Here is a 26,284-nt window from a genome sequence, read left to right as displayed (position 1 = left end):
TTTCAACATCTCTTTTCTTGTTGCTGTCTTGGTCCCATCTTCCTCACTTTCTTCTGTCCATATGATTGTGACATCACTCACTTCCTTCTCCACAGGGCCTAGGTTTTAAACCAGCTGTTCGTCAACACAATCACAATACTTTACCAGAAATCTGTACCGTTACCCTCTTTTTACAAACTGACATGAATATTTACAGATAATATTATGGCGCTCAGGATGGTATCGAAGCTGTCTATGTAATGGCAGGCGCTTTATTTCCCTTCTTTTAGAAGCAACGGATCATTCCACATGCTGATAATGTATTTTTCACAAATAACCATAAACAAGAAGCTGTTCTTCACTCATTTAACTCCATGCATATTCTATAACCACAAACAGGAAGTTGTTCAAAACATGTTTAACTCCATGCATATTCTATAACCACAAACAGGAAGTTGTTCAAAACATGTCTAACTCGATGCATATTGTATAACCACAAACAGGAAGTTGTTCAAAACATGTCTAACTCCATGCATATTCTATAACCACAAACAGAAAGCTGTTCAAAACATGTTTAACTCCATGCATATTCTATAACCAGAAACAGGAAGTTGTTCAAAACATGTCTAACTCCATGCATATTGTATAACCACAAACAGGAAGCTGTTCAAAACATGTTTAACTCCATGCATATTCTATAACCACAAACAGGAAGTTGTTCAAAACATGTTTAACTCCATGCATATTCTATAACCACAAACAGGAATCTGTTCTTCACTCATTCAACTCCATGCATATTCTATAACCACAAACAGGAAGTTGTTGAAAACATGTTTAACTCCATGCATATTCTATAACCTCAAACAGGAAGCTGTTCTTCACTTGTTTAACTCCATGCATATTCTATAACCTCAAACAGGAAGCTGTTCTTCACTTGTTTAACTCCATGCATATTCTATAACCACAAACAGTAAGCTGTTCTTCACGTTTAACTCCATGCATATTCTATAACCTCAAACAGGAAGCTGTTCTTCACTTGTTTAACTCCATGCATATTCTATAACCTCAAACAGGAAGTAGTTCTTCACTTGTTTAACTCCATGCATATTCTATAACCTCAAACAGGAAGCTGTTCTTCACTTGTTTAACTCCATGCATATTCTATGGTAGGCCCCTGTGTTGTGTACCATCATGTGACATAGCAAGATTTTATCCTGTATTTTAAGCCTTATTCTGAAATGAGAATTACACCATAAAACAATGTCTGAAAATGTCTGAGGCCATCTGACATAAAAAGAAAAAAGGGGCGGTTTGATGAAAACATTTGAATAAATCCAGGCATGTCACATGACTGCGCAAAACACAGGGTCTTATAAGACATGTCAGCATGAGAGTTGCCTGAACTTTATGTATCGATACTGTAGGCTTTACCGTATACTTTCCAACATTTCTTTCCATCTGTGTTAGTGTTTTGGGACTCTGCAACACCCTGCCCAGAGCACCCTACTGTAGAATAAAGACGTTGATATAATACACCCTTGTATTACCAGAGTTGGGGTCAATTCCATTTCAATTCCAGTCCATTCAGGAACTACACTGAAATTCCAATTCTCTTCAATGCTTTTCAAATAGGACAACTTGGAATTGGAATTTGGTTTACTTTATGAAATTGACTGGAATTTACCCCAATCGTGTTGAATACAACCTAGAATACAGCTCTGGAAAATGGAAAATAGTAAACCGACCTTCCACCCCATATCTAGGTGTCTCTTCCTGCTCGAAGGAGAGTCTAATGAACTCACACACTCCACACGAAAGCCCTGAGGTGTTGGAGTGAAGTCACATCAGCAAGACGGAGGTGGCACTTGGTGCATATGTCAAGTGATAGGCCCAACGCTGTCCAGGAATAGCAGTGAAATTTCATCAGAAGCCTTTATAGACTGCGTCTGAAATAGCATCCTATTCCCTATATAGTGCACTACTTTTGACCTCATCCCTATAGGCAATAGAGTGACATTGTGGACCCAGATATATCTTACAAAAGCTTTAATAGCTATACAGTTAACATGCAGATAGGGAAATAAGAGTTTTGTAAGGCTTATATGCTCACAAATAGGATTTGGAAAGAGCTTTAAATGTTGATGATGGTAAAGACCATTTTAGGTGTGGCTGATGATGGTTGATGCTTCATTTTGTTAACACATTATTTTACCCAGATAATGTCCAGTTGAGGTATTTGTCAAATAAGCAGTATACAAAAAACACATTTGCCCTGTAGTTTTATCAAGTCAACCTTTCAGCAGGGTTATATTCCCATACAATATAAGTGGGGGACCACACATATGGAATCATGTAAAAACCAAAAAAGTAACCAAATCAAAATAGAATAGATTCTTCAAAGTAGCCACCCTTTGCCTTGATGACAGCTTTGCACACTCTTTAACCTGTTGGGGCTAGGGGGCAGTATTTTCACATCTGGATAAAAAAACGTACCCGATTTAATCTGGTTACTAATCCTACCCAGTAACTAGAATATGCATATACTTATTATATATGGATTATATAACACCCTAAAGTTTCTAAAACTGTTTGAATGGTGTCTGTGAGTATAACAGAACTCATTTGGCAGGCAAAACCCTGAGACATTTTCTGACAGGAAGTGGATACCTGATGTGTTGAATTACCTTTAAGCCTATGCCATTGAAACACACAGGGGTTGATTAATGTTTTGGCACTTCCTATTGCTTCCACTAGATGTCACCAGCCTTTACAAAGTGTTTTGAGTCTTTTACTGTGAGATCTGACCGAACAAGAGCCATGGAACGGTGATGGCCGATTAGACTCTGGCGCGCGAGTTCATGTTGGGTACCCTCGTTCCAATACGTTATAAAAGAGAATGCATTCGTCCACCTTGAATATTATTCATGTTCTGGTTAAAAAAGGCACTAATGATTTATGCTATACAACGTTTGACATGTTTGAACGAACGTAAATATATTTTTTCCCCTCGTTCGTGACGAGAAGTCCGGCTGGCTTAGATCATGTGCTAACAACACGGAGCTTTTTGGATATAAATGATGAGCTTTTTTGAACAAAACTACATTCGTTATGGACCTGGGATTCCTGGAAGTGACATCTGATGAAGAGAATCAAAGGTAATGGATTATTTACATAGTATTTTCGATTTTAGATCTCTCCAACATGGCCCTTTCTCTGTATAGCAAAGCATATTTTTCTGGGCGCAGTGCTCAGATTATTGCAAAGTGTGATTTCCCAGTAAGGTTATTTTTAAATCTGGCAAGTTGATTGCGTTCAAGAGATGTAAATCTATAATTCTTTAAATGACAATATAATATTTTACCAATGTTTTCTCATTTTAATTATTTAATTTGTGGTGCTGACTTGACTGCCGGTTATTGGAGGGAAACGATTTCCTCAACATCAATGCCATAGTAAAACGCTGTTTTTGGATATAAATATGAACTTGATAGAACTAAAAATGCATGCATTGTCTAACATAATGTCCTAGGAGTGTCATCTGATGGAGATTGTAAAAGGTTAGTGCATCATTTTAGCTGGTTTTATGGTTTTGGTGACCCTGTCTTTGAATTGACAAAACATTACACACAGCTATTGTCAATGTACTCTCCTAACATAATCTAACTTTATGCTTTCGCCGTAAAACCTTTTTGAAATCGGACAACGTGGTTAGATTAAGGAGATGTTTATCTTTCAAAGGGTGTAAGATAGTTGTATGTTTGAAAAATTTGAATTTTGACATTTATTTGGTTTCAAATTTGCTGCTCTTGAAATGCACCTGCTATTGATAGGGTGCACCACGGGTGGCACGCTAGCGTCCCACATAGCCCCAAGAAGTTAACCAGGTGTGCCTTGTTAAAAGTTTATTTGTGGAATTTCTTTCCTTATTAATGCGTTTGAGCCAATCAGTTGTGTTGTGACAAGGTAGGGGTGGTATACAGAAGATAGTCCTATTTAGTAAAAGAGCAAGTCCATATTATGGCAAAAACAGCTCAAATAAGCAAAGAGAAATGATAGTCCGTCATTACTTTATGACATGAAGGTCACTCAATTCAGAAATTTCAAAAACCATCAAGCACTATGATGAAACTGGCTCTCATGAGGACTGCCACAGGAAAGGAAGACCTAGAGTTACCTCTGCTGCAGAGGATAAGTTCATTAGAGTTACCACCCTCAGAAATTGCAGCCCAAATAATTTATTCACATAGTTAAAGTAACAGACACATCTCAACATCAACTGTTCAGAGGAGACTGCGTGAATCAGGCCTTCATGGTCGAATTGCTGCAAAGAAACCACTACTAAAGGACACCAATAAGAAGAAGAGACTTGCTTGGGCCAAGAAACATGAGCAATGGACATTAGACAAGTGGAAATCTATCCTTTGGCTTGATGAGTCCAAATTTGAGATTTTTGGTTCCAACCGCCGTGTCTTTGTGAGACGCAGAGTCGATGAACGGATGATCCCTGCATGTGTGGTTCCCACTGTGAAGCAGGGAGGAGGCGGCTTGATGGTGTGGGGTAGCATTGCTGGTGACACTGTCTGTGATTTATTTAGAATTCAAGGCACACTTAACCAGCATGGCTAACACAGCATTCTGCAGCGATACGCCATCCCATCTGGTTTGGGCTTAGTGGGATTATCATTTGTTTTTCAACAGGACAATGACCCAAAACACACCTTCAGGCTGTGTAAGGGCTATTTGACCAATATGGAGAGTGATGGAGTGCTGCATCAGATGACCTGGCCTCCGCAATCACCCGACCTCAACCCAATTGAGATGGTTTTAGATTAGTTGGACCGCAGAGTGAAGGAAAAGCAGCCAACAAGGGCTCAGCATATGTGGGAAGTCTGTTGGAAAAGCATTCCTCATAAAGCTTGTTGAGAGAATGCCAAGAGGGTGCAAAGCTGTCATCAAGGAAAAGGGTGGCTACTTTGAAGAATCTAAAAAATAAATATATTTGGATTTGTTTAACACTTTTTGGGTTACTACATGATTCCATATGTGCTATTTCATAGTTTTGATGTCTTCACTATTATTCTACAATGAAGAAAATAGTAAAATAAAGAAAAGCCCTTGAATGAGTAGGTGTGTATAAACTTTTGACTGGTACTGTATATTACAGTACAACAATGCCCACTTTCAACACATTTCAAACTTTCTCTGAATCATACTTGACAAGTCCAGGCTATGTAATCCTTCATCCCTATGCCATCTCTATCTACATCTACTGTCTCTGTCCCACCTTCTCTGTCATCATGGTTTCCCTCTAACTTTCACATCTGTGTAGACTGTGTAGACTTTCACATATGTGTAGACTTAACGTCATGTCCTTTTTTCAAATATGGCTACCATATTTAAGAAAATAAGGTTTTGCTTATATCACTGTAAATGTAACTTGTTAAAATGCCAAAAATGTTAAAATTATCCATACAATGTTTACAGTGCTTAATGTCTCATGTTCTTCCATCACTCGTTTTCTTAATGTCACCACATTACTTTTGAAATGGTAACATTTCTTCTGTAAGTGGTAGTATTTATTCTCTAAGTAATATGTTGCTTAGAAATATATGTCTGTTACTCAGTGATAGTATAAGGCAAGAGTCTCTGCTGTAAGAAGCCAAATCACCACCCTGTTCTCCAGCATGTTTGTGCCTTGTTTCTACAGGCTGTAGTTGTAATCCCTCTGGCTCAGACAGTGTTCGCTGTAATGGCACAGGATTTTGTAAATGTAAGGCGGGAACTACAGGGGCTAAGTGTCGAGATTGTCTGCCAGGATATGTGTGGGACAATGGCTGCAAATGTAAGTAGAACCACACCCCTCTTGTAACTCTGCTCGGACCCCAACCAGTACCTCTCGCTATCGCTCTACTGTATCTCTACCTCTATCGCTGTCTCTCTACTTTATCTCTACCTCTATCGCTGTCTCTCTACTGTATCTCTACCTCTATCGCTGTCTCTCTACTGTATCTCTACCTCTATCGCTGTCTCTCTACTGTATCTCTACCTCTATCGCTGTCTCTCTACTGTATCTCTACCTCTATCTCTCAACTGTATCTCTACCTCAATCGCTATCTCTCTACTGTATCTCTACCTCTATCATTATCTCTCTACTGTATCTCTACCTCCATCGATGTCTCTATTCCTCTACCTCTACCTCTACCTCTATTGCTGTCTCTCTACTGTATCTCTACCTCTATCTCTATATCTCTACTGTATCTCTACCTCTACCTTTGTATATCTACTGTATCGTTACCTCTATCTCTATCGCTCTACTGTATCTCTACCTCTATCTCTGTATATCTACTGTAGCTCTACCTATATCGTTGTCTTTCTACTGTATCTCTACCTCTATCGCTGTCTCTCTACTGTATCTCTACCTCTATTGCTGTCTCTCTTCCTCTATCTCTATTGCTATCTCTCTACTGTATCTCTACCTCTATCGTTGTCTCTCTACTGTATCTCTACCTCTATCTCTGTCTCTACTGTCTCTCTACCTCTATTGCTGTCGGTCTACTGTATCTCTACTTTTATCGCTGTCTCTGTACTGTAACTCTACCTCTATCGCAGTCTCTCTACCGTATCTCTACCTCTATCTCTCTACTGTATCTCTACCTTTATCGCTGTCTGTCTTCCCCTATCGCTGTCTCTCTACTGTATACCTCTTGCTATCTCTCTACTGTATCTCCACCTATATCGCTATCTCTATATTGTATCTCTACCTTTATCGCTGTCTCTCTACTTTATCTCTACCTCTATTGCTATCTCTCTACTGTATCTCTACCTCTATCACCGTCGCTCTACTGTATCTCTACCTCTATCGCTACCTCTTTCTCTCTCATTACCTACTTTCTCCTTTTTGCTGCCACTGCTTGGACTTGTAGGCATGTTCAGCTTGAATCGTCCCCACTAATGTGGGGAGTAGGCCTACAGATTTAACCCTGACTAACATTGACTAACCAGAAATGAGCTGTTTTTCAATTATTCACCCCGAATTTAAGACTCAAGGTTGTGCCGCTTTAAATGCAGAGATTTAGACCTAAAACATTTTCTCTCGGTTTCCACTGTTCGATGCTTTGAATTCAGTTATTCAGCTGAGCTGAAACCTAGAACACAACAGATGAGCTAATATTGACTGGCTGTAGCATGACAGGGACTGCTGGGGAGCTGTTTGAGCAGCCCTCTCTCTCTCTCTCCACCATCACTGTCTGCTTTACCCTCATGTCCAGATAATGCTGGCCAATGCCAGCGTTTAGCTACTCCACTGCTCAAGTGCCAGTGTGTGTCCCAACGGTTTCTATTTACAGGCAAAAGTAGAGAAGGGATTTCATAGGTCAACGTATTATTCTACTAATATAGAGTGCCTGATACAATCAATGTGGGTTTGCTGATCCATAGGCGTCATCAAACAGGTCAACCTCTCACTGGATGTTTCAACTTTTTCACCATAACCAACAGGATACATTTTCAGCAGCGCTTGCTTGGCACTGAACTGCCAATGGAGAGCCTGTATCACTCTTACAGGGTTAATTAAGACAGTTTATCAGAGTGTGACTGGCAGCATTCGCACCATCTTAATCATACATGCATTGTTGATAGCAGAATCATGGTGCCGGAGGGGTGGGCTGCCGTCTTATCGGCGCTTAACCAACCATGCTATTTTGTTAGTTTATTCGCATTGTTTGTAACTTATTGTGGACATAATGTTGCTGCTACCGTCTCTTATGACGGAAAAGAGCTTCTGGACATCAGAACTGCGGTTACTTTCCTCAAATTGGACGAAGAGTTTTTCTTCAATGAGTCGGATGGGAGGGATATACTACAGACACCGACAAGGCCCATATCCCCATCATTCGCTGGAGAAGGAAACTGTTTTTGCAGAAAAAGATCAGGGTGCCTTGTGAGGATCAGGCTAATCTGCCTTTGCCTTCCGTCCTGCTAGCTAACGTTCAATCGCTGGAAAATATATGGGACGAACTGAAAACACGTATATCCTACCGACGGGACATTAAAAACTGTAGCATCTTATGTTTCACTGAGTTGTGGCTGAACAATGACATTAACCTCTTGGGGCTAGGTGGGACGCTAGCGTGCCACCCGTGGTGCACTCCATCAACAGCAGGTGCATTTCAAGAGCGGCAAATTTGAATCCAAATAAATGTCAAAATTCAAATTTTTCAAAAATACAACTATGTTACACCATTTGAAAGATAAACATCTCCTTAATCTAACCACGTTTTACGATTTCAAAAAGGTTTTACGGCGAAAGCATAAATTTAGAGTATGTTAGGACAGTACATTTACAAGAGTTGTGTGTAATGTTTTGTCAAGTCAAAGACAGGGTCACCAAAACCATAAAACCAGCTAAAATGATGCACTAACCTTTTACAATCTCCATCAGATGACACTCCTAGGACATTATGTTAGACAATGCATGCATTTTTAGTTCTATCAAGTTCATATTTATATCCAAAAACAGCGTTTTACTATGGCATTGATGTTGAGGAAATCGTTTCCCTCCAATAACCGGCAGTCAAGTCAGCATCAGAAATTAAATAATTAAAATTAGAAAACATTGGTAAAATATTATATTGTCATTTAAAGAATTATAGATTTACATCTCTTGAACGCAATCAACTTGCCAGATTTAAAAATAACCTTACTGGGAAATCACACTTTGCAATAATCTGAGCACTGCGCCCAGAAAAATACGCGTTGCGATACAGACTAGACGTCATGTTGGGGAGATCTAAAATCGAAAATACTATGTAAATAATCCATTACCTTTGATTCTCTTCATCAGAGGTCACTTCCAGGTATCACAGGTCCATAACGAATGTAGTTTTGTTCAAAAAAGCTCATCATTTATGTCCAAAAATCTCTGTCTCGTTAGCACATGATGTAAGCCAGCCGGACTTCTCGTCATGAACGAGGGGAAAAAATATATTTCCGTTCGTTCAAACATGTCAAACGTTGTATAGCATAAATCATTAGGGCCTTTTTTAACCAGAACATGAATAATATTCAAGGTGGACGAATGCATACTCTTTTATAACGTATTGGAACGAGGGTACCCAACATGAACTAGCGCGCCAGGTGTCTAATGGGACATCACCGTTCCATGGCTCTTGTTCGGTCAGATCTCCCTCCAGAAGACTCAAAACACTTTGTAAAGGCTGGTGACATCTAGTGGAAGCAATAGGAAGTGCCAAAATATTCCTAAACCCCTGTGTTTTTCAATGGGATAGGTTTAAAGTCAATACAACACATCAGGTATCCACTTCCTGTCAGAAAATGTCTCAGGGTTTTGCCTGCCAAATGAGTTCTGTTATACTCACAGACACCATTCAAACAGTTTTGGAAACTTTAGAGTGTTTTCTATCCATATATAATAAGTATATGCATATTCTAGTTACTGGGTAGGATTAGTAACCAGATTAAATCGGGTACATTTTTTTTATCCAGACGTGCAAATGCTGCCCCCTAGACCCAACAGGTTAAGAACATACAGCTGGTGGGTTATACACTCTATCGGCAGGATAGAACAGCAGCCTCTGGCAAGACACTGGCTGGGAGCCTATACATATACGTAAACAACAGCTGGTGCACAATATCTAAGGAAGTCTCGAGGTTTTGCTCACCTGAGGTAGAGTATCTCATGATAAGCTGTAGACCACACTGTCTACCTAGAGAGTTTTCATCTGTATTTTTCCTAGCTGTCTTCATACCACCACAGACCGAATCTGGCACTCAATGAGCTGTATACCGCCTTAAGCAAACAGGAAAATGCTCATCTAGAGGTGGCACTCCTACTGGTCGGGGTCTTTAATGCAGGGAAACCTTAAGAGGTTAAATCAGTTTTACCAAATTTCTATCAGCATGTTAAATGTGCAACCAGAGGAAAACATATTGAGGCTACCTTTACTCCACACATAGAGACGCATACAAAGCTCTCCCTCGCCCTCCATTTGGCAAATCTGACCATAATTCTATCCTCCTGATTCCTGCTTACAAGTAAAAATTTAAGCAGGAAGCACCAATGACTATAAAAAAAAAGTGGTCAGATGAAGCAGATTCTTAACTACAGGACTGTTTTGCTAGCACAGACTGGAATATGTTCCGGGATTCTTCCGATGACATTGAGGAGTACACCACATCAGTCACTGGCTTTATCAATAAGTGCATCAAGGACGTCGTCTCCACAATGACTGTACGAACATACCATAACCAGAAGCCATGGACTACAGGCAACATTCGCACTGAGCTAAAAGCTAGAGCTGTGCTTTCAAGGAGCGGGACTCTAACCCGGAAGCTTATAAGAAATCCCGCTATGCCCTCCGATGAGCCATCAAACAGGGAAAGAGTCAATAAAGGACTAAGATCGAATCATACTACACCGGCTCTGACGCTCGTTGGATGTGGAAGGGCTTGCAAACTATTACAGAATACAAAGGGAAGCACAGCCGAAAGCTGCCCAGTGACACGAGCCTACCTACCAGACAAGCTAAATAACTTCTTCCTCACTTCGAGGTAAGTAACACTGAAGCATGCATGAGAGCATCAGCTGTTCCGGACAACTGTGATCACGCTCTCTGCAGCCGATGTGAGTAAGACCTTTAACCTCTTGGGGCTAGGTGGGACGCTAGCGTGCCACCCGTGGTGCACTCCATCAACAGCAGGTGCATTTCAAGAGCGGCAAATTTGAATCCAAATAAATGTCAAAATTCAAATTTTTCAAAAATACAACTATGTTACACCATTTGAAAGATAAACATCTCCTTAATCTAACCACGTTTTACGATTTCAAAAAGGTTTTACGGCGAAAGCATAAATTTAGAGTATGTTAGGACAGTACATTTACAAGAGTTGTGTGTAATGTTTTGTCAAGTCAAAGACAGGGTCACCAAAACCATAAAACCAGCTAAAATGATGCACTAACCTTTTACAATCTCCATCAGATGACACTCCTAGGACATTATGTTAGACAATGCATGCATTTTTAGTTCTATCAAGTTCATATTTATATACAAAAACAGCGTTTTACTATGGCATTGATGTTGAGGAAATCGTTTCCCTCCAATAACCGGCAGTCAAGTCAGCGTCACAAATTAAATAATTAAAATTAGAAAACATTGGTAAAATATTATATTGTCATTTAAAGAATTATAGATTTACATCTCTTGAACGCAATCAACTTGCCAGATTTAAAAATAACCTTACTGGGAAATCACACTTTGCAATAATCTGAGCACTGTGCCCAGAAAAATACGCGTTGCGATACAGACTAGACGTCATGTTGGGGAGATCTAAAATCGAAAATACTATGTAAATAATCCATTACCTTTGATTCTCTTCATCAGATGTCACTTCCAGGTATCACAGGTCCATAACGAATGTAGTTTTGTTCAAAAAAGCTCATCATTTATGTCCAAAAATCTCCGTCTCGTTAGCACATGATGTAAGCCAGCCGGACTTCTCGTCATGAACGAGGGGAAAAAATATATTTCCGTTCGTTCAAACATGTCAAACGTTGTATAGCATAAATCATTAGGGCCTTTTTTAACCAGAACATGAATAATATTCAAGGTGGACGAATGCATACTCTTTTATAACGTATTGGAACGAGGGTACCCAACATGAAGTAGCGCGCCAGGTGTCTAATGGGACATCACCGTTCCATGGCTCTTGTTCGGTCAGATCTCCCTCCAGAAGACTCAAAACACTTTGTAAAGGCTGGTGACATCTAGTGGAAGCAATAGGAAGTGCCAAAATATTCCTAAACCCCTGTGTTTTTCAATGGGATAGGTTTAAAGTCAATACAACACATCAGGTATCCACTTCCTGTCAGAAAATGTCTCAGGGTTTTGCCTGCCAAATGAGTTCTGTTATACTCACAGACACCATTCAAACAGTTTTGGAAACTTTAGAGTGTTTTCTATCCATATATAATAAGTATATGCATATTCTAGTTACTGGGTAGGATTAGTAACCAGATTAAATCGGGTACATTTTTTTTATCCAGACGTGCAAATGCTGCCCCCTAGACCCAACAGGTTAACCTGTTGGGGGTAGGGGGCAGTATTGACACGGCCGGATAAAAAACGTACCCGATTTAATCTGGTTACTACTCCTGCCCAGTAACTAGAATATGCATATAATTATTGGCTTTGGATAGAAAACACCCTAAAGTTTCTAAAACTGTTTGAATGGTGTCTGTGAGTATAACAGAACTCATATGGCAGGCAAAAACCTGAGAAGATTCCTTACAGGAAGTGCCCTCTCTGACAAGATCTTGTTCTTCTTGTCTCTGTTTATTGAAGACTGAGGATCTTTGCTGTAACGTGACACTTCCTACGGCTCCCATAGGCTCTCAGAGCCCGGGAAAAAGCTGAATGATATTGAGGCAGCCCCAGGCTGAAACACATTTGTGCGTTTGGCAAGTGGCCGATCAGAGGACAATGGGCTTAGGCGCGTGCACGAGTCGACCCCGTGCTTTATTTTCTTTCGTCTTTTTACCTAAACGCAGATTCCCGGTCGGAATATTATCGCTTTTTTACGAGAAAAATGGCATAAAAATTGATTTTAAACAGCGGTTGACATGCTTCGAAGTACGGTAATGGAATATTTAGAATTTTTTTGTCACGAAATGCGCCGTGCTCGTCACCCTTCTTTACCATTCGGATAGTGTCTTGAACGCACGAACAAAACGCCGCTATTTGGATATAACAATGGATTATTTGGGACCAAACCAACATTTGTTATTGAAGTAGAAGTCCTGGGAGTGCATTCTGACGAAGAACACCAAAGGTAATAATATTTTTCTTATAGTAAATCTGACTTTGGTGAGTGCTAAACTTGCTGGGTGTCTAAATAACTAGCCCTGTGATGCCGGGCTATCTACTGAGAATATTGCAAAATGTGCTTTCACCGAAAAGCTATTTTAAAATCGGACATATCGAGTGCATAGAGGAGTTCTGTATCTATAATTCTTAAAATAATTGTTATGCTTTTTGTGAACGTTTATCGTGAGTAATTTAGTACATTTTTTGTAAATTCACCGGAAGTTAGCGGGGGGTATGCTAGTTCTGAACGTCACATGCTAATGTAAAAAGCTGGTTTTTGATATAAATATGAACTTGATTGAACAAAACGTGCATGTATTGTATAACATAATGTACTAGGTGTGTCATCTGATGAAGATCATCCAAGGTTAGTGCTGCATTTAGCTGTCTTCTGGGTTTTTGTGAGATTATATGCTAGCTTGAAAAATGGGTGTCTGATTATTTCTGTCTGGGTACTCTGCTGACATAATCTAATGTTTTGCTTTCGTTGTAAAGCCTTTTTGAAATCGGACAGTGTGGTTAGATTAACGAGAGTCTTGTCTTTAAAATGGTGTAAAATAGTCATATGTTTGAGAAATTGAAGTAATAGCATTTCTAAGGTATTTGAATAACGCGCCACAGGATTCCACTGGCTGTTACGTAGGTGGGATGATTTCGTCCCGCCGACCATAGAGAGGTTAAACAGGTCAACATTCACAAGGCCGTATGGCCAGACGAATTACTAGGATGTGTACTCCAAGCATGTGTTGACCAACTGCCAAGTGTCTTCACTGACATTTTCAAACTCTCCCTGTCTGAGTCTGTAATACCAACATGTTTCAAGCAGACCATCATAGTCCCTGTGCCCAAGAATACTAAGGTAACCTGCCTAAATAACTACCGACCAGTAGCACTCACGTCATGAACCATTAAATGCTTTGAAAGGCTGGCCAACACCATTATCCCAGAAACCCTAGACACACTCCAATTTCCATACCGCACCAACAGATCCATTGATGATGCAATCTCTATTGCACTCCACACTGCCCTTTCCCACCTGGACAAAAGGAACACCTATGTGAGAATTGCTATTCATTGACTACAGCTCAGCATTCAACACCATAGTGCCCTCAAAGCTCATCAATAAGCTAAGGACCCTGGGGCTAAACACCTCCCTTTGCAACTGGATCCTGGACTTCCTGTCGGGCCGCCCCCAGGAGGTAAGGGTAGGTAACAACACATCCGCCACGCTGATTTTCAACACGAGGGCCCCTCAGGGATGTGTTCTCAGTCCCCTCCTGTACTCCCTGTTCACTCATGACTGCACAGCCAGGCACGACTCCAACATCATTATTAAGTTTGCTGATGACACAACAGTGGTAGGCCTGATCACTGACAACGATGAGACAGCCTATAGGGAGGAGGTCAGAGACCTGATCGTGTGGTGCAAAGACAACAACCTCTCCTTCAATGTGATCAAGACAAAGATGATTGTGGACTACAGGAAAAGGAGGACCGAGCATGCCCCCCATTCTCATCGACGGGGCTGTAGTGGAGCAGGTTCAAGTTGATTGGCGTCCACATCACCAACAAACTAACATGGTCCAAGCACACCAAGAAAGTTGTGAAGAGGGCACGACAAAACCTATTCCCCCCAGGAGACTGAAAAGATTTGGCATGGGTCCTCAGATCCTCAAAAGGTTTTACAGCTGCACCATCGAGAGCATCCTGACGGGTTGCATCACTGACTGGTATGGCAACTGCTCGGCCTCCGACCTCAAGGCACTACAGAGGGTAGTGCGAACGGCCCAGTACATCACCGGGGCCAAGCTTCCTGCCATCCAGTACCTCTATACCAGGCGGTGTCAGAGGAAGGCCCTAAAAATTGTCAAAGACTCCAGCCACCGTAGTCATAGACTGTTCTCTCTGCTACCGCACGACAAGCGGTACCGGAGCACCAATTCTAGGTCCAAGAAGCTTCTAAACAGCTTCAACCCCCAAACCATAAGACTCCTGAACAGCTAATCAAGTGGCTACCCAGACTATTTGCATTGCCCACCCCCTCCTCTTCTACGCTGCTGCTACTCTCTTTTATTATCTACACATAGTCAATTGAATAACTCTACCTACATGTAAATATTACCTAAATTACCTCGACACCGGTAGCCCTTGTATATAGCCCCGCTATTGTTATTTACTGCTGCTCTTTAATTATTTGTTATTCTTATCTCATACTTTTTTGGGGGGTATTTTCTTAAAACTACATTGTTGGTTAAGGGCTTGTAAATAGGCATTTCACTGTAAGGTCTAAACCTGTTGTATTCGGCTCACGTGACAAACAACATTTGATTTGATTTGAGACTTGTCATTAAGACAATGTTCTTTGTAACTGCTCAGTGAAACCAGTCTATCCAGGCTAGATAGGAGATTGTCTTAGTGAGAATGCTCTTTGTATCTGCTCAGTGGAACCAGTCTTTCCAGGCTAGATAGGCACACATCAACGGTTCAAGCACAATAATTATACATAGCTGGAGGGAAGTAAGGTTTTAGAAAAACTGTCTTCGACACTGTACATGTGCAATCATGCATTTAAAAAATATATACATTTCACCTTTATTTAACCAGGTAGGCCAGTTGAGAACAAGTTCTCATTTACAACTGTGACCTGGCCAAGATAAAGCAAAGCAGTGCGACAAAAACAACAACACGGAGTTACACATAAACAAACGCACGGTCGATCAATAACACAATAGAAAATCTGTATACAGTGTGTGCAAATGAAGTAAGGAGGTTAGGCAATAAATAGTCCATAATGACAAAGTAATTACAATTTATCAATTAACACTGGAGTGACAGATGTGCAGATGAGGATGTAGAAATACTGTTGTGCAAAAGAGCAGAAAAAAAATATATACATATATATGGGGATGGGGTATTTGGATGGGCTATTTACAGATGGGCTATTTACAGATGGGCTATTTACAGATGGGCTGTGTACAGTGATTATGTAGATTGGCAATGAACAAACAACAGAGAGGCTTGTCATTTTGGTTGATGACTATGTGTCACGAGGCTATACAATTTCAAACGCTGTAAAAGCTATATATAAACCTACATTACCAAACGATATGGCCCATTATAAATTAGTGCTACCCACATTACCTAATGTAGACCTATATCTGGTTCCCCTCAGATTTCACTCAATTCTACATGAATAGGATCTCAGTCTGTTGGCAGACTGGAGAACGCAATTAAAACTCCAATCTCTGGTCAAATAGAGCCCGTTCTCACAGAGGCACACCAAACTCATTGGTTTCCTTCTCTAAATATTATCCCTCATATTGAAGACAAACCCAATACATCTCACAGTTTATTCTCTGCACAGTGTCTGTTTACACATATGGGATGGTGAACGTGAGAGATTGGGAGGAACAGGGCGTGTAGATTGCCACCCCTGTTCCTCAACGGTCTACTATCTTCACTTTAGAACGCCTTATATAGTCTGACATGGACTATTTTCAACCATGCCTTGTCCTTGGCCACAATATGCTTGAATGATTTTGTCATACTAATCCTCAAGATGAAAAAGGGCCCTAGATTGTAGTAGCTGTACCCTTGGCTGAAAAAAAGGCCCTAGACGAATGTAGAGGTATTGTAAGAACTGTACCCTTCACTTACTGCATGTATTCCTACCTCAGCTCCAACCGCTAAAGTTAGGCTGTGAGCAGCGGGCCAAAATTAAGGTGGTGTGTGTGGAAGGCCACATCTCTTGGGCTCTGCAACCTGGCTAGGGCATCAGGGAACAGTAACTCTCCTGCAAGTGGAATACATTTTTTTCTAAATCTCTCAACACAAGACGGTGGAGACTGAGAATCATTCCAGCCTAAAGACTAATGCAGTTTTTAGACAGAAGCAGATTTTTATTTTATTTGTTATATATACTTATCATACTTCATTAACATATTTGAAGTATATTTACAATTATCTAAATTGGAACAATTATAAATACACTGCTCAAAAAAATAAAGGGAACACTTAAACAACACAATGTAACTCCAAGTCAATCACACTTCTGTGAAATCAAACTGTCCCCTTAGGAAGCAACACTGACTCCATGAGGATGGTATGAGGGCCCGACGTCCACAGGTGGGGGTTGTGCTTACAGCCCAACACCGTGCAGGACGTTTGGCATTTGCCAGAGAACACTAAGATTGGCAAATTCACCACTGGCGCCCTGTGCTCTTCACAGATGAAAGCAGGTTCACACAGAGCACGTGACAGACGTGACAGAGTCTGGAGACGCCGTGGAGAACGTTCTGCTGCCTGCAACATCCTCCAGCATGACCGGTTTGGCAGTGGGTCAGTCATGGTGTGGGGTGGCATTTCTTTGGGGGGCCGCACAGCCCTCCATGTGCTCGCCAGAGGTAGCCTGACTGCCATTAGGTACCGAGATGAGATCCTCAGACCCCTTGTGAGACCATATGCTGGTGCGGTTGGCCCTGGGTTCCTCCTAATGCAAGACAATGCTAGACCTCATGTGGCTGGAGTGTGTCAGCAGTTCCTGCAAGAGGAAGGCATTGATGCTATGGACTGGCCCGCCCGTTCCCCAGACCTGAATCCAATTGAGCACATCTGGGACATCATGTCTCGCTCCATCCACCAACGCCACCTTGCACCACAGACTGTCCAGGAGTTGGCGGATGCTTTAGTCCAGGTCTGGGAGGCGATCCCTCAGGAGACCATCCGCCATCTCATCAGGAGCATGCCCAGGCGTTGTAGGGAGGTCATACAGGCACGTGGAGGCCACACACACTACTGAGCCTCATTTTGACTTGTTTTAAGGACATTACATCAAAGTTGGATCAGCCTGTAGTGTGGTTTTCCACTTTAATTTTGAGTGTGACTCCAAATCCAGACCTCCATGGGTTGATAAATTGGATTTCCATTGATTATTTTTGTGTGATTTTGTTGTCAGCACATTCAACTATGTAAAGAAAAAAGTATTTAATAAGATTATTTCTTTCATTCAGATCTAGGATGTCTTGTTTAAATGTTCCCTTTATTTTTTTGAGCAGTATATATTTAATGCATTTATTGACAATTTTCTTTGTATTTTATTATTTTATTAGCATATTAAGTATATTAAACACAAAGTATCTAATTTGGGAAACTTCTGTACTTAAGTATATTCTTAGTATATTAGATAAAGAGAAAAACAAATATACTTTGAATACACCTTAAGTACCTTTTATGTATATTTCTCATAAATTGGAAATATACTAATTAGAATTCCTGTATTTTCTTTACAAAAAAGTGTATTTATAATATGTTTCAAGTATACTTTTACATAGACACTTCTAGTCATTAACCACATTAGCTATTGTAATTACCTTGTAAAGTTTACCTTGATTGACCAAGGCATCTTCTTGGGCAAATGTTATTATGCTACAAAGCAGTTGTGGCTGGAGCAGTAAATTTCAAGTAACACTTTTGAGAACTGTGCACCATTGGCATTTCATTTTAGTTGTTCACATTACAGGTAATAAATGAACATTTCAATAAAATGTGAAATATGGCATGTGTATTTAAAAGTACAACATTATTTAGTTTGAAAATGAACATAAAAACATTTGCATAAGCTGAATATGTGGAACAATATCATATTAGAAATCAAAACTTCAGTTGCAGAAAAGGATGATGGGACATTTTTGTGCACATGCGCATTTGAAAGTATACTTTGAATATCATTTGTGGACATTTAAGTTAAATATACTTTTTTGAAAATATACTTTGAATATATTTTGTGGACATTTAAGTTAAATCTACTTTTTTGAAAGTATACTTATGTATAATATCTTGAGATATGAAAAGGGAACTCTCCGGAACTATGTTCCTCAGCTGTGCAATTAGCAATTGCTATAACTGTCAACTTTCTCTGCACTCTTCTGAACAGGAATTCAGAAAGTACTTCAAAACTCATTATTGGCACTGAAACTGCAGTGCCTTCAAAAGTTTTCACACCCCTTGGATTTATTCACATTTCGTTGTTACAAAGCGGAATTAAAATTGATTTAATTGTACTTTTTTTTGCTCAATAATCTACATAAAATACTCTAATATCAAAGTGGACGATTTTATATTATTACTATTATTATTATTTTAAGATTGATATAAATTAAATAACTAAAATATAGTCATTGCATAAGTATTCAGCTCCTTGAATCAATACATGCTAGAAACACAGTTGGCAGAGATTACAGCTGTGAGTCCTCTTGGGTAAGTCTCTTTACACACCTGGATTGTGCAATTTTCTGTAGCCCTTTAGCCCATAATTCTTCAAGCGCTGAAAAGATGTTGGTGCTGATGGCTACACAGCAGTTTTAAAATCATACCATAGATTTTCAAACAGATTTAAGTCAAAACTGTAACTTGGCCACTCAGGAACATTCACTGTCTTCTTGGTAAGCAACTCCAGTTATATTTGGCCATTGTGTTATTGTCCTGATGAAAGGTGAATTCCTCTCCCAGTGTTTATTATAAATCAGACTGAAGAAGGTGTTCCTCTAGGATGTTGCCTGTGCTTTTTATTTATTTATTTTATTTATTTTACCTTTATTTTACCAGGTAAGTTGACTGAGAACACATTCTCATTTACAGCAACGACCTGGGGAATAGTTTCAGGGGAGAGGAGGGGGATGAATGAGCCAATTGTAAGCTGGGGATGATTAGGTGGCCGTGATGGTATGAGGGCCAGATTGGGAATTTGGGAATTGCTTAGCTCCATACCGTTTCTATTTATCCGGAAAAAAAATCCCAATTTTTTGCCGATGTCATGCATACCCATACCATGATGCAGCCACCACCATGCTTGAAAATAAGGCAGTAGTTACTCAGTGATGTGTTGTGTTGGATTTGCCCCAAACAAACGGCTTTGGATTTAGAACAAAATGTTGTTGTTTTTTGCAGTATTACTTTAGTGCATAGTTGCATACAATATGGATGTTTTGCATATGTCATTTACATCATTACTGTGGAGTCACTACAATGTTGTTGATCCATCCTCAGTTTTCTACCATCACAGCCATTGAACTCTGTAACTGTTTTACAATCACCCAATGGCCTCATGGTGACATCCCTGAGCAGTTTCCTTCCTGTCCTGCAGCTCAGTTTAGAAGGATGACTCTATCTTTCATGTGTCTGGGTGGTTTAATACATCCTCCACAGCATAATTATTAACTTGACCATGCTTAAAGAGATATTCAATGTCTGCTTTGATATTGTTACCGATCTACCAATCACTGTCCTTTTATGAGGCTTTCGAAAGGCATTTCCGGTCTTTGAAGTTGAATCTGTGCTTGAAATTCAATACTTGACTGAGGGACCTTACAGATGTTGTTTGTATGGGGGATAAAAGAAGGGTTAGTCATAAAAAAAATATATTAAAAATTATCCATGTAAAATATTCTGTGATTTATTTAAGCTAAATTTTACTCCTGAACCAATTTAGGCTTGCCTGAACAAAGGGGCTGAATACTTATTGTATGCAATGACTATATTTTAGTTATCAAATTTGTGTTAATCTTGTTTATTTTCACTTTGGAATTAGTGTATTTTGAGTTAATTGTTGACAACAAATGACAAATAAATACATTTTAATACCACTTTTTAACACAATAACATGTGAAGAAATCCAAGGGGTAAGAATACTTTTGCAAGGCACTGTATACGTATAGTGTACTTGATCACACACAAGCAGAGTTTCATGAAAAACATCAATGCTTCAACTTAAAAAAACAACTCCAAGTATATTTTGAATGAATATACTAAATTACAATTAAATCGTTTGAAATTGAAGCACAGTTTAATGAGTGTGTTTAAGTTCAATGACAGTGAACATATAGTATACTAAAAGACTGAAAAACAATACATTTAAAGTACACTTTTAATACGTGTATTGAAGGTTGACGATAGTATACTCATAGTATACTTTAGATATACTAGAAAAATACATCTCATATTTTACAAATATTATTTGAATTTTGAGTATATTTAAGTATACTTTAGTATACTTGTAATATATTAAAATATTATTTTTTTTCAGCTTGGGGTGGAACTCTGTCCCAGTTTACCATCATTTCATTTAAGTGGCACCTTTCCTGCTCTCCTCACCCTCCTTCGCCAACTCCGGTAACACATTGGTATTGAATCGATCTGTCACTGTTAAGTGGTTAAGTAGTTAATGTCTCCCATCGCTTTCCACTGCGTTTCTGGTCCTTAATTCAAAACCCGCTTGTATTATTCGAGTATCTATGTGGTAGGAATTGCATCTGTCTAGGGCCTAGGTCTCACCAAAATGCCTTGCTTGTAGATAGAGAATTAATATGAACACACCATCCTCTTGTCAGGGCAAAACCAATAAGGCCCCCGTTTGCTAAATAATCCTATTTTTGCAAAGGGCAATGGGAGATTAAAATGTATGGATAAAACAAAAGGTTGATGTTTAATTAATAGAGTCTTCTTCATGTCATGATAACATCAGAGGCTCTAGGGGTAAAATATGTATTTGAAATGAATTCACTTGATTGACCCTCAACGGGGAACGCACATCCCATTACCAGGTTGGTCTTCCTGCACATTTCCCTGATAGCGTTCTCTGATACAGACAGAGCAGATGATAAAACATAAATGAATCTGTGCCATCATTGTCAGGTGTCAAATTGGCTGTTAATATCAAGCCTTCCATATGATGGCTTCCTTGGTAACGTTGCGTTAATAGTCTCATTAGCATTGTAAAGGAGAAACCATGCTGGATGACGAACACAAACTGATGGTTGGATTCTGGAACTTGTAGTCTTTTGACAGGGTGTCCATAAAAACTCTGTTGGGTTGCACAGACTATTACATACAGTGTTATCACTGTATCACATATAGCCTTTAAAGATGTTGTCATAAAATCAGAAGGTCTTTACCTGCAGCTGTGGATATGATGTGAGAGAGGACTGGTTGATGTCAGTCATTCTTGTGATATTTGCTTTTTCACATTGTATTCCACTTTCACGAAGAGCTAAATGAGCTCCGGCTATCTCTTGTTGCGCGACGTTGAGGTGGTTTGGCCCTAGCCTGCTTGTATAACACTGTTTTTTTGTCTCACTCCATCAGTTGTTTTTGTTTTGTGCTGGGCTGAGTTTGTTGGTTTGTTTGCCTGCAGCTTGCTTGACAGCTTGGCTCCATTGGGAATAGACTGGCCTTGGTGTCCCCGGCTCTAAATATACCACATCCCACCTAACTCTCAACTCAACTCATCTAAAGTCAGTTCAGTGTTTTGGAAAAGGCCACGGGCTGTGGGGAAACTTTGTGCAGAGCTGCGATTCATTACATGGTATAGACCCATCCGTGGGATCCTAGTCTAGCGCCGCAAAATGACGCATGGCGAATGGCTCCTTCACCATTTTGCTAATGAATGTAGTGGCAATGATAAAAGGAACATGTTCCGATTGGAATGGCCAATTAGAGAACGACACAAAAGAACTCAGTCGGGTTCTCAACTTTCTGTTGACAGTTAGAATAGTATAATACACAAGGTAGGATTTCCAAATTTGGTTGTTACATTAGTAGTTTTTCTCTTGTTATGTCCGTCACTGACAGCCATGTCAGTTAACAATTTTTCAATTGGTAAGTTAAGTCTAGCCAGCAATCTAAGCTTTTAATAATCATGGCCGAATACTGATCGGAAAAACAGGGAACGTGCCCAGGGGCCCTAACTTCCAGGGGGCCCCAATTGATTTTGTTAGTCACTCTCACTCCAATATCATATTATCATGGCATAAGTCATGGCAAAATGTGTACAATTGCTGGAAATTAGCTTTAAAACAGAAAATATTCTCTCTGCCCCATGCTGGAAAACTGTAAATAAAAGTTAGTAGAAGTAGAAGTTAGTAGAATTGTATGAAATGTTTTATAAAATTCCAAAATGTTCTCTACGCCCCATAGTAAAATGTGTGGAATTGTAGGAAATTAACTTTCAAATGTAACATTTTATTCTTCTGCAATCAAGACGGGGTCAATAAAATGTTTTGACCTCAATGTGGGGGGACCCCCGACCAAATCTCGCTTAGGGCCCCCAAAATGCTAGGGCCGGCTCTGGCTACTGGTATAATATATTTAGTTAAGAGATTGATGTAGTTTAACTACACAAATGGATTGATTGCAGAAGTCAGTTGACTGCATGTGTGGGTATGTAGACCCGTGAGCCACTGCGGCCCCTCATGATGTGGCCCCCACCCCATCAAATTTGCCCGTCCATGCTCTATCTATTACAGAATGCAATTACCTGTTTTGGAATGGGAATAAGAAAATGATTCTTGCTAGTTGTGTATCTTCCAGATAGTGCTGAAAGACCAGGCGTTCATTTTGACTGGCACAACAAGAAAAGTTTCATTCACTACAGGAGGAAGAGAAATGGGCAAGAGAACATGTTTGACAAAATCATGTTGGAAATAAAACTGCTACCTTACTGCAATGCATCATGGGTTGGCATTGTGACAATTGTGAAAACAGCATGGTCTTAATACATGTCTGGTCTTATAAATTATGGTCTTCTCCCATCCTTATCCTGCGTGTCCTCTGAACTGTGGTCTTCTCCCATCCTTATCCTGCCTGTCGTCTGAACTGTGGTCTTCTCCCATCCTTATCCTGCCTGTCCTCTGAACTGTGGTCTTCTCCCATCCTTATCCTGCCTGTCCTCTGAACTGTGGTCTTCTCCCATCCTTATCCTGCCTGTCCTCTGAACTGTGGTCTTCTCCCATCCTTATCCTGCCTGTCCTCTGAACTGTGGTCTTCTCCCATCCTTATCCTGCCTGTCCTCTGAACTGTGGTCTTCTCCCATCCTTATCCTGCCTGTCCTCTGAACTGTGGTCTTCTCCCATCCTTATCCTGCCTGTCCTCTGAACTGTGGTCTTCTCCCATCCTTATCCTGCCTGTCCTCTGAACTGTGGTCTTCTCCCATCCTTATCCTGCCTGTCCTCTGAACTGTGGGAATCAGATGGTTTTAAATGTAGTTAAACAAAGATTTGACATTCCCTAGTTCCGTTTCAGTTTGCTGTATTTCAGTTCAGTCTTTCTACCGTTAAAATGACACGTCAGTGAGATGGTTCTTTTGTTGTTGTTTAGTTTTTTTTTACTAACCAGTATAAATGACTGACATCTATGATTTGTATCACTGGTAATTCTGCATGTAATACATACATGTTATTGATGATTTGTATCACTGGTAATTCTGCATGTAATACATACATGATATTGATGATTTGTATCACTGGTAATTCTGCATGTAATACATACATGTTATTGATGATTTGTATCACTGGTAATTCTGCATGTAATACATACATGTTATTGATGATTTGTATCACTGGTAATTCTGCATGTAATACATACATGATATTGATGATTTGTATCACTGGTAATTCTGCATGTAATACATACATGTTATTGATGATTTGTATCACTGGTAATTCTGCATGTAATACATACATGTTATTGATGATTTGTATCACTGGTAATTCTGCATGTAATACATACATGATATTGATGATTGATCTGCAAAGTCCTGAAAATGCCTAATCCAACTTAATGCTGTTAGCTTGAGTTTTAGCACTGACTAGACCATGAGATGAAAATCAGCTCAGATCACAGGACTTTTTGTATATCAACATAACAGTCAGGATAGTGAGCAGTGCACCGTCTGCTTCTCCAGGTGTGTTTGTGTGTATATTTATATATAAATGTGTGTCAAACATTTCTCTCCTTCTCACTCCCAGCCCGAGTGTGTGACAACGAGCTCCTGCGCTGTCAGAACGGTGGTGTGTGTCTGAACAACCTGCGGTGCCAGTGTACCCCAGCCTACACGGGCCTGCTGTGTGAGAAGCCCCGCTGTGAGTCGGAGCTGGGGAGCTGTGGTGGGCCCAACTCGGGTCAAGCCGCCCTCTCACCTATATCGCTCCCCACCCTGCTGCTGCTCCTGCTGGGCTGGATGCTGCTCAGAGGGTTCTCCTACTGGCCCTGGCCTACTCTGCTCTGAGAACCATAGACCTACTGTCTATTCTGAACTGGTGGAGCGTACTGCCCAATAATCAACTACAACAACACCCAGAACTACAACAACACCCAGAACTACAACAACAACCAGAACTACAACAACAACCAGAACTACAACTACAACCAGAACTACAACACCCATGAGTTTATTCTACTGTACTGTAATGTACTGTACGAGCTGTCCACCAGACACAGCAAGGACACACACTGTCTGTAAGGAAATGTGCCAGAATGAACGCAAAACTTTAATTTAAGGAAATAAAATAAAAAAATATATATAGAAATTAGAGTAAATACCAGATATTTAAAAAAGAGTTTAACTTGAGCATTTGCTTCATAAAAAGTCAAACCAGTCTGGCAACGGAGACCAGTGACCTAAGCCATACCAGAGACTTTTCCCCCTTACTGTCAAAAGGTGGGACTGGGGATGACAGACACTTTACTCACTTCCTCTCTTATCGCCACGGCAACAGCAGCTGTGAACCAATCAGCGGCAGCAAGCTCTAGATAGCAAGGCCAGCAGCTGCAAGCTGCCCCTGTTCCCAGGGGTTTGATGCTGGCTGCACTGAACTGCTTCTGGGCTGAACTGACTGACTAACTGACTGACTAACTGACTGGCTAACTGACTGGCTGACTACATAAAACTGTCCCTACCCATGCTGATTTGAAAAATAAATAAAAAAGAGAAATCGAGCCGGAGGAAAAATAATAAAATAAAAAAGGAAATGTAAGCATTCTTTGCTGTCAGTATATTGTGGATATAAGGTAATCCATCCAGACTGCCACAAATCTTACCCAAGTCTATCTCTCTCTCTCTGTCCTTTTCTTATTCTGTCCCTCGCTCTGTCTCCCTCTCTCTATTTATCTTTCTGTCTTCCTCTTCCTACTTCTCTATCTCTCTCCCTATATTCCTCGGCTGTCCCCCTCCCTCCCTCCCTCCCTCCCTCCAGCCCTGCCCAGCCCCTCCCTCCAGCCCTGCCCAGCCCCTCCCTCCAGTCCTACCCAGCCCCTCCCTCCACTGACCTGTGCTTTTGTGAACGTTACTCTGTAACCCTTGTCGGTTGAAAGATATTTTGTCCAATGTTAGTGACGCACATGTGTAATACCCTCCAAAAGAAATCAGACTACCTGTATACTTATTTTACCTGATACCTTGGTCAAAGTGTGTGTTCACCTGAGCTGACAAAGTGCTAAAGGAATCATCAGTTATTTTCTTCACAGAGCAAAAACAACATGTAATAACTTATTTTGTACTACTGACCAAGCAGTGTTAAAAAGGCAACTTCTTAATGTGTCTACTCCAGATGAAAACTACTGTAAAATGCAGAAGAAATGCCTTTGACTTTTGT

General features: G+C 40.3%; 1 protein-coding gene across 1 annotated transcript in view; it reads left to right on the top strand.

Moving 5' to 3' along the window:
- LOC106590637 (netrin-G1) overlaps window positions 1-25,872 on the top strand; it is a 218,324-nt gene extending 192,452 nt beyond the window's left edge. Inside the window, exon 6 of the mRNA XM_082970806.1 lies at window positions 24,659-25,872. Within this exon, the coding sequence (XP_082826932.1) occupies window positions 24,659-24,918 (260 nt within the window). The 3' untranslated portion in view covers window positions 24,919-25,872. The remainder of the gene's footprint in view (window positions 1-24,658) is intronic.
- Window positions 25,873-26,284: the final 412 nt, after the last annotated feature.

This window comes from Salmo salar, chromosome 29 (genome assembly GCF_965601325.2).
Source record: "Salmo salar chromosome 29, fSalSal1, whole genome shotgun sequence".
NCBI lineage: Eukaryota > Metazoa > Chordata > Actinopteri > Salmoniformes > Salmonidae > Salmo > Salmo salar.
This window is presented reverse-complemented; position numbering and strand designations above follow the sequence as displayed.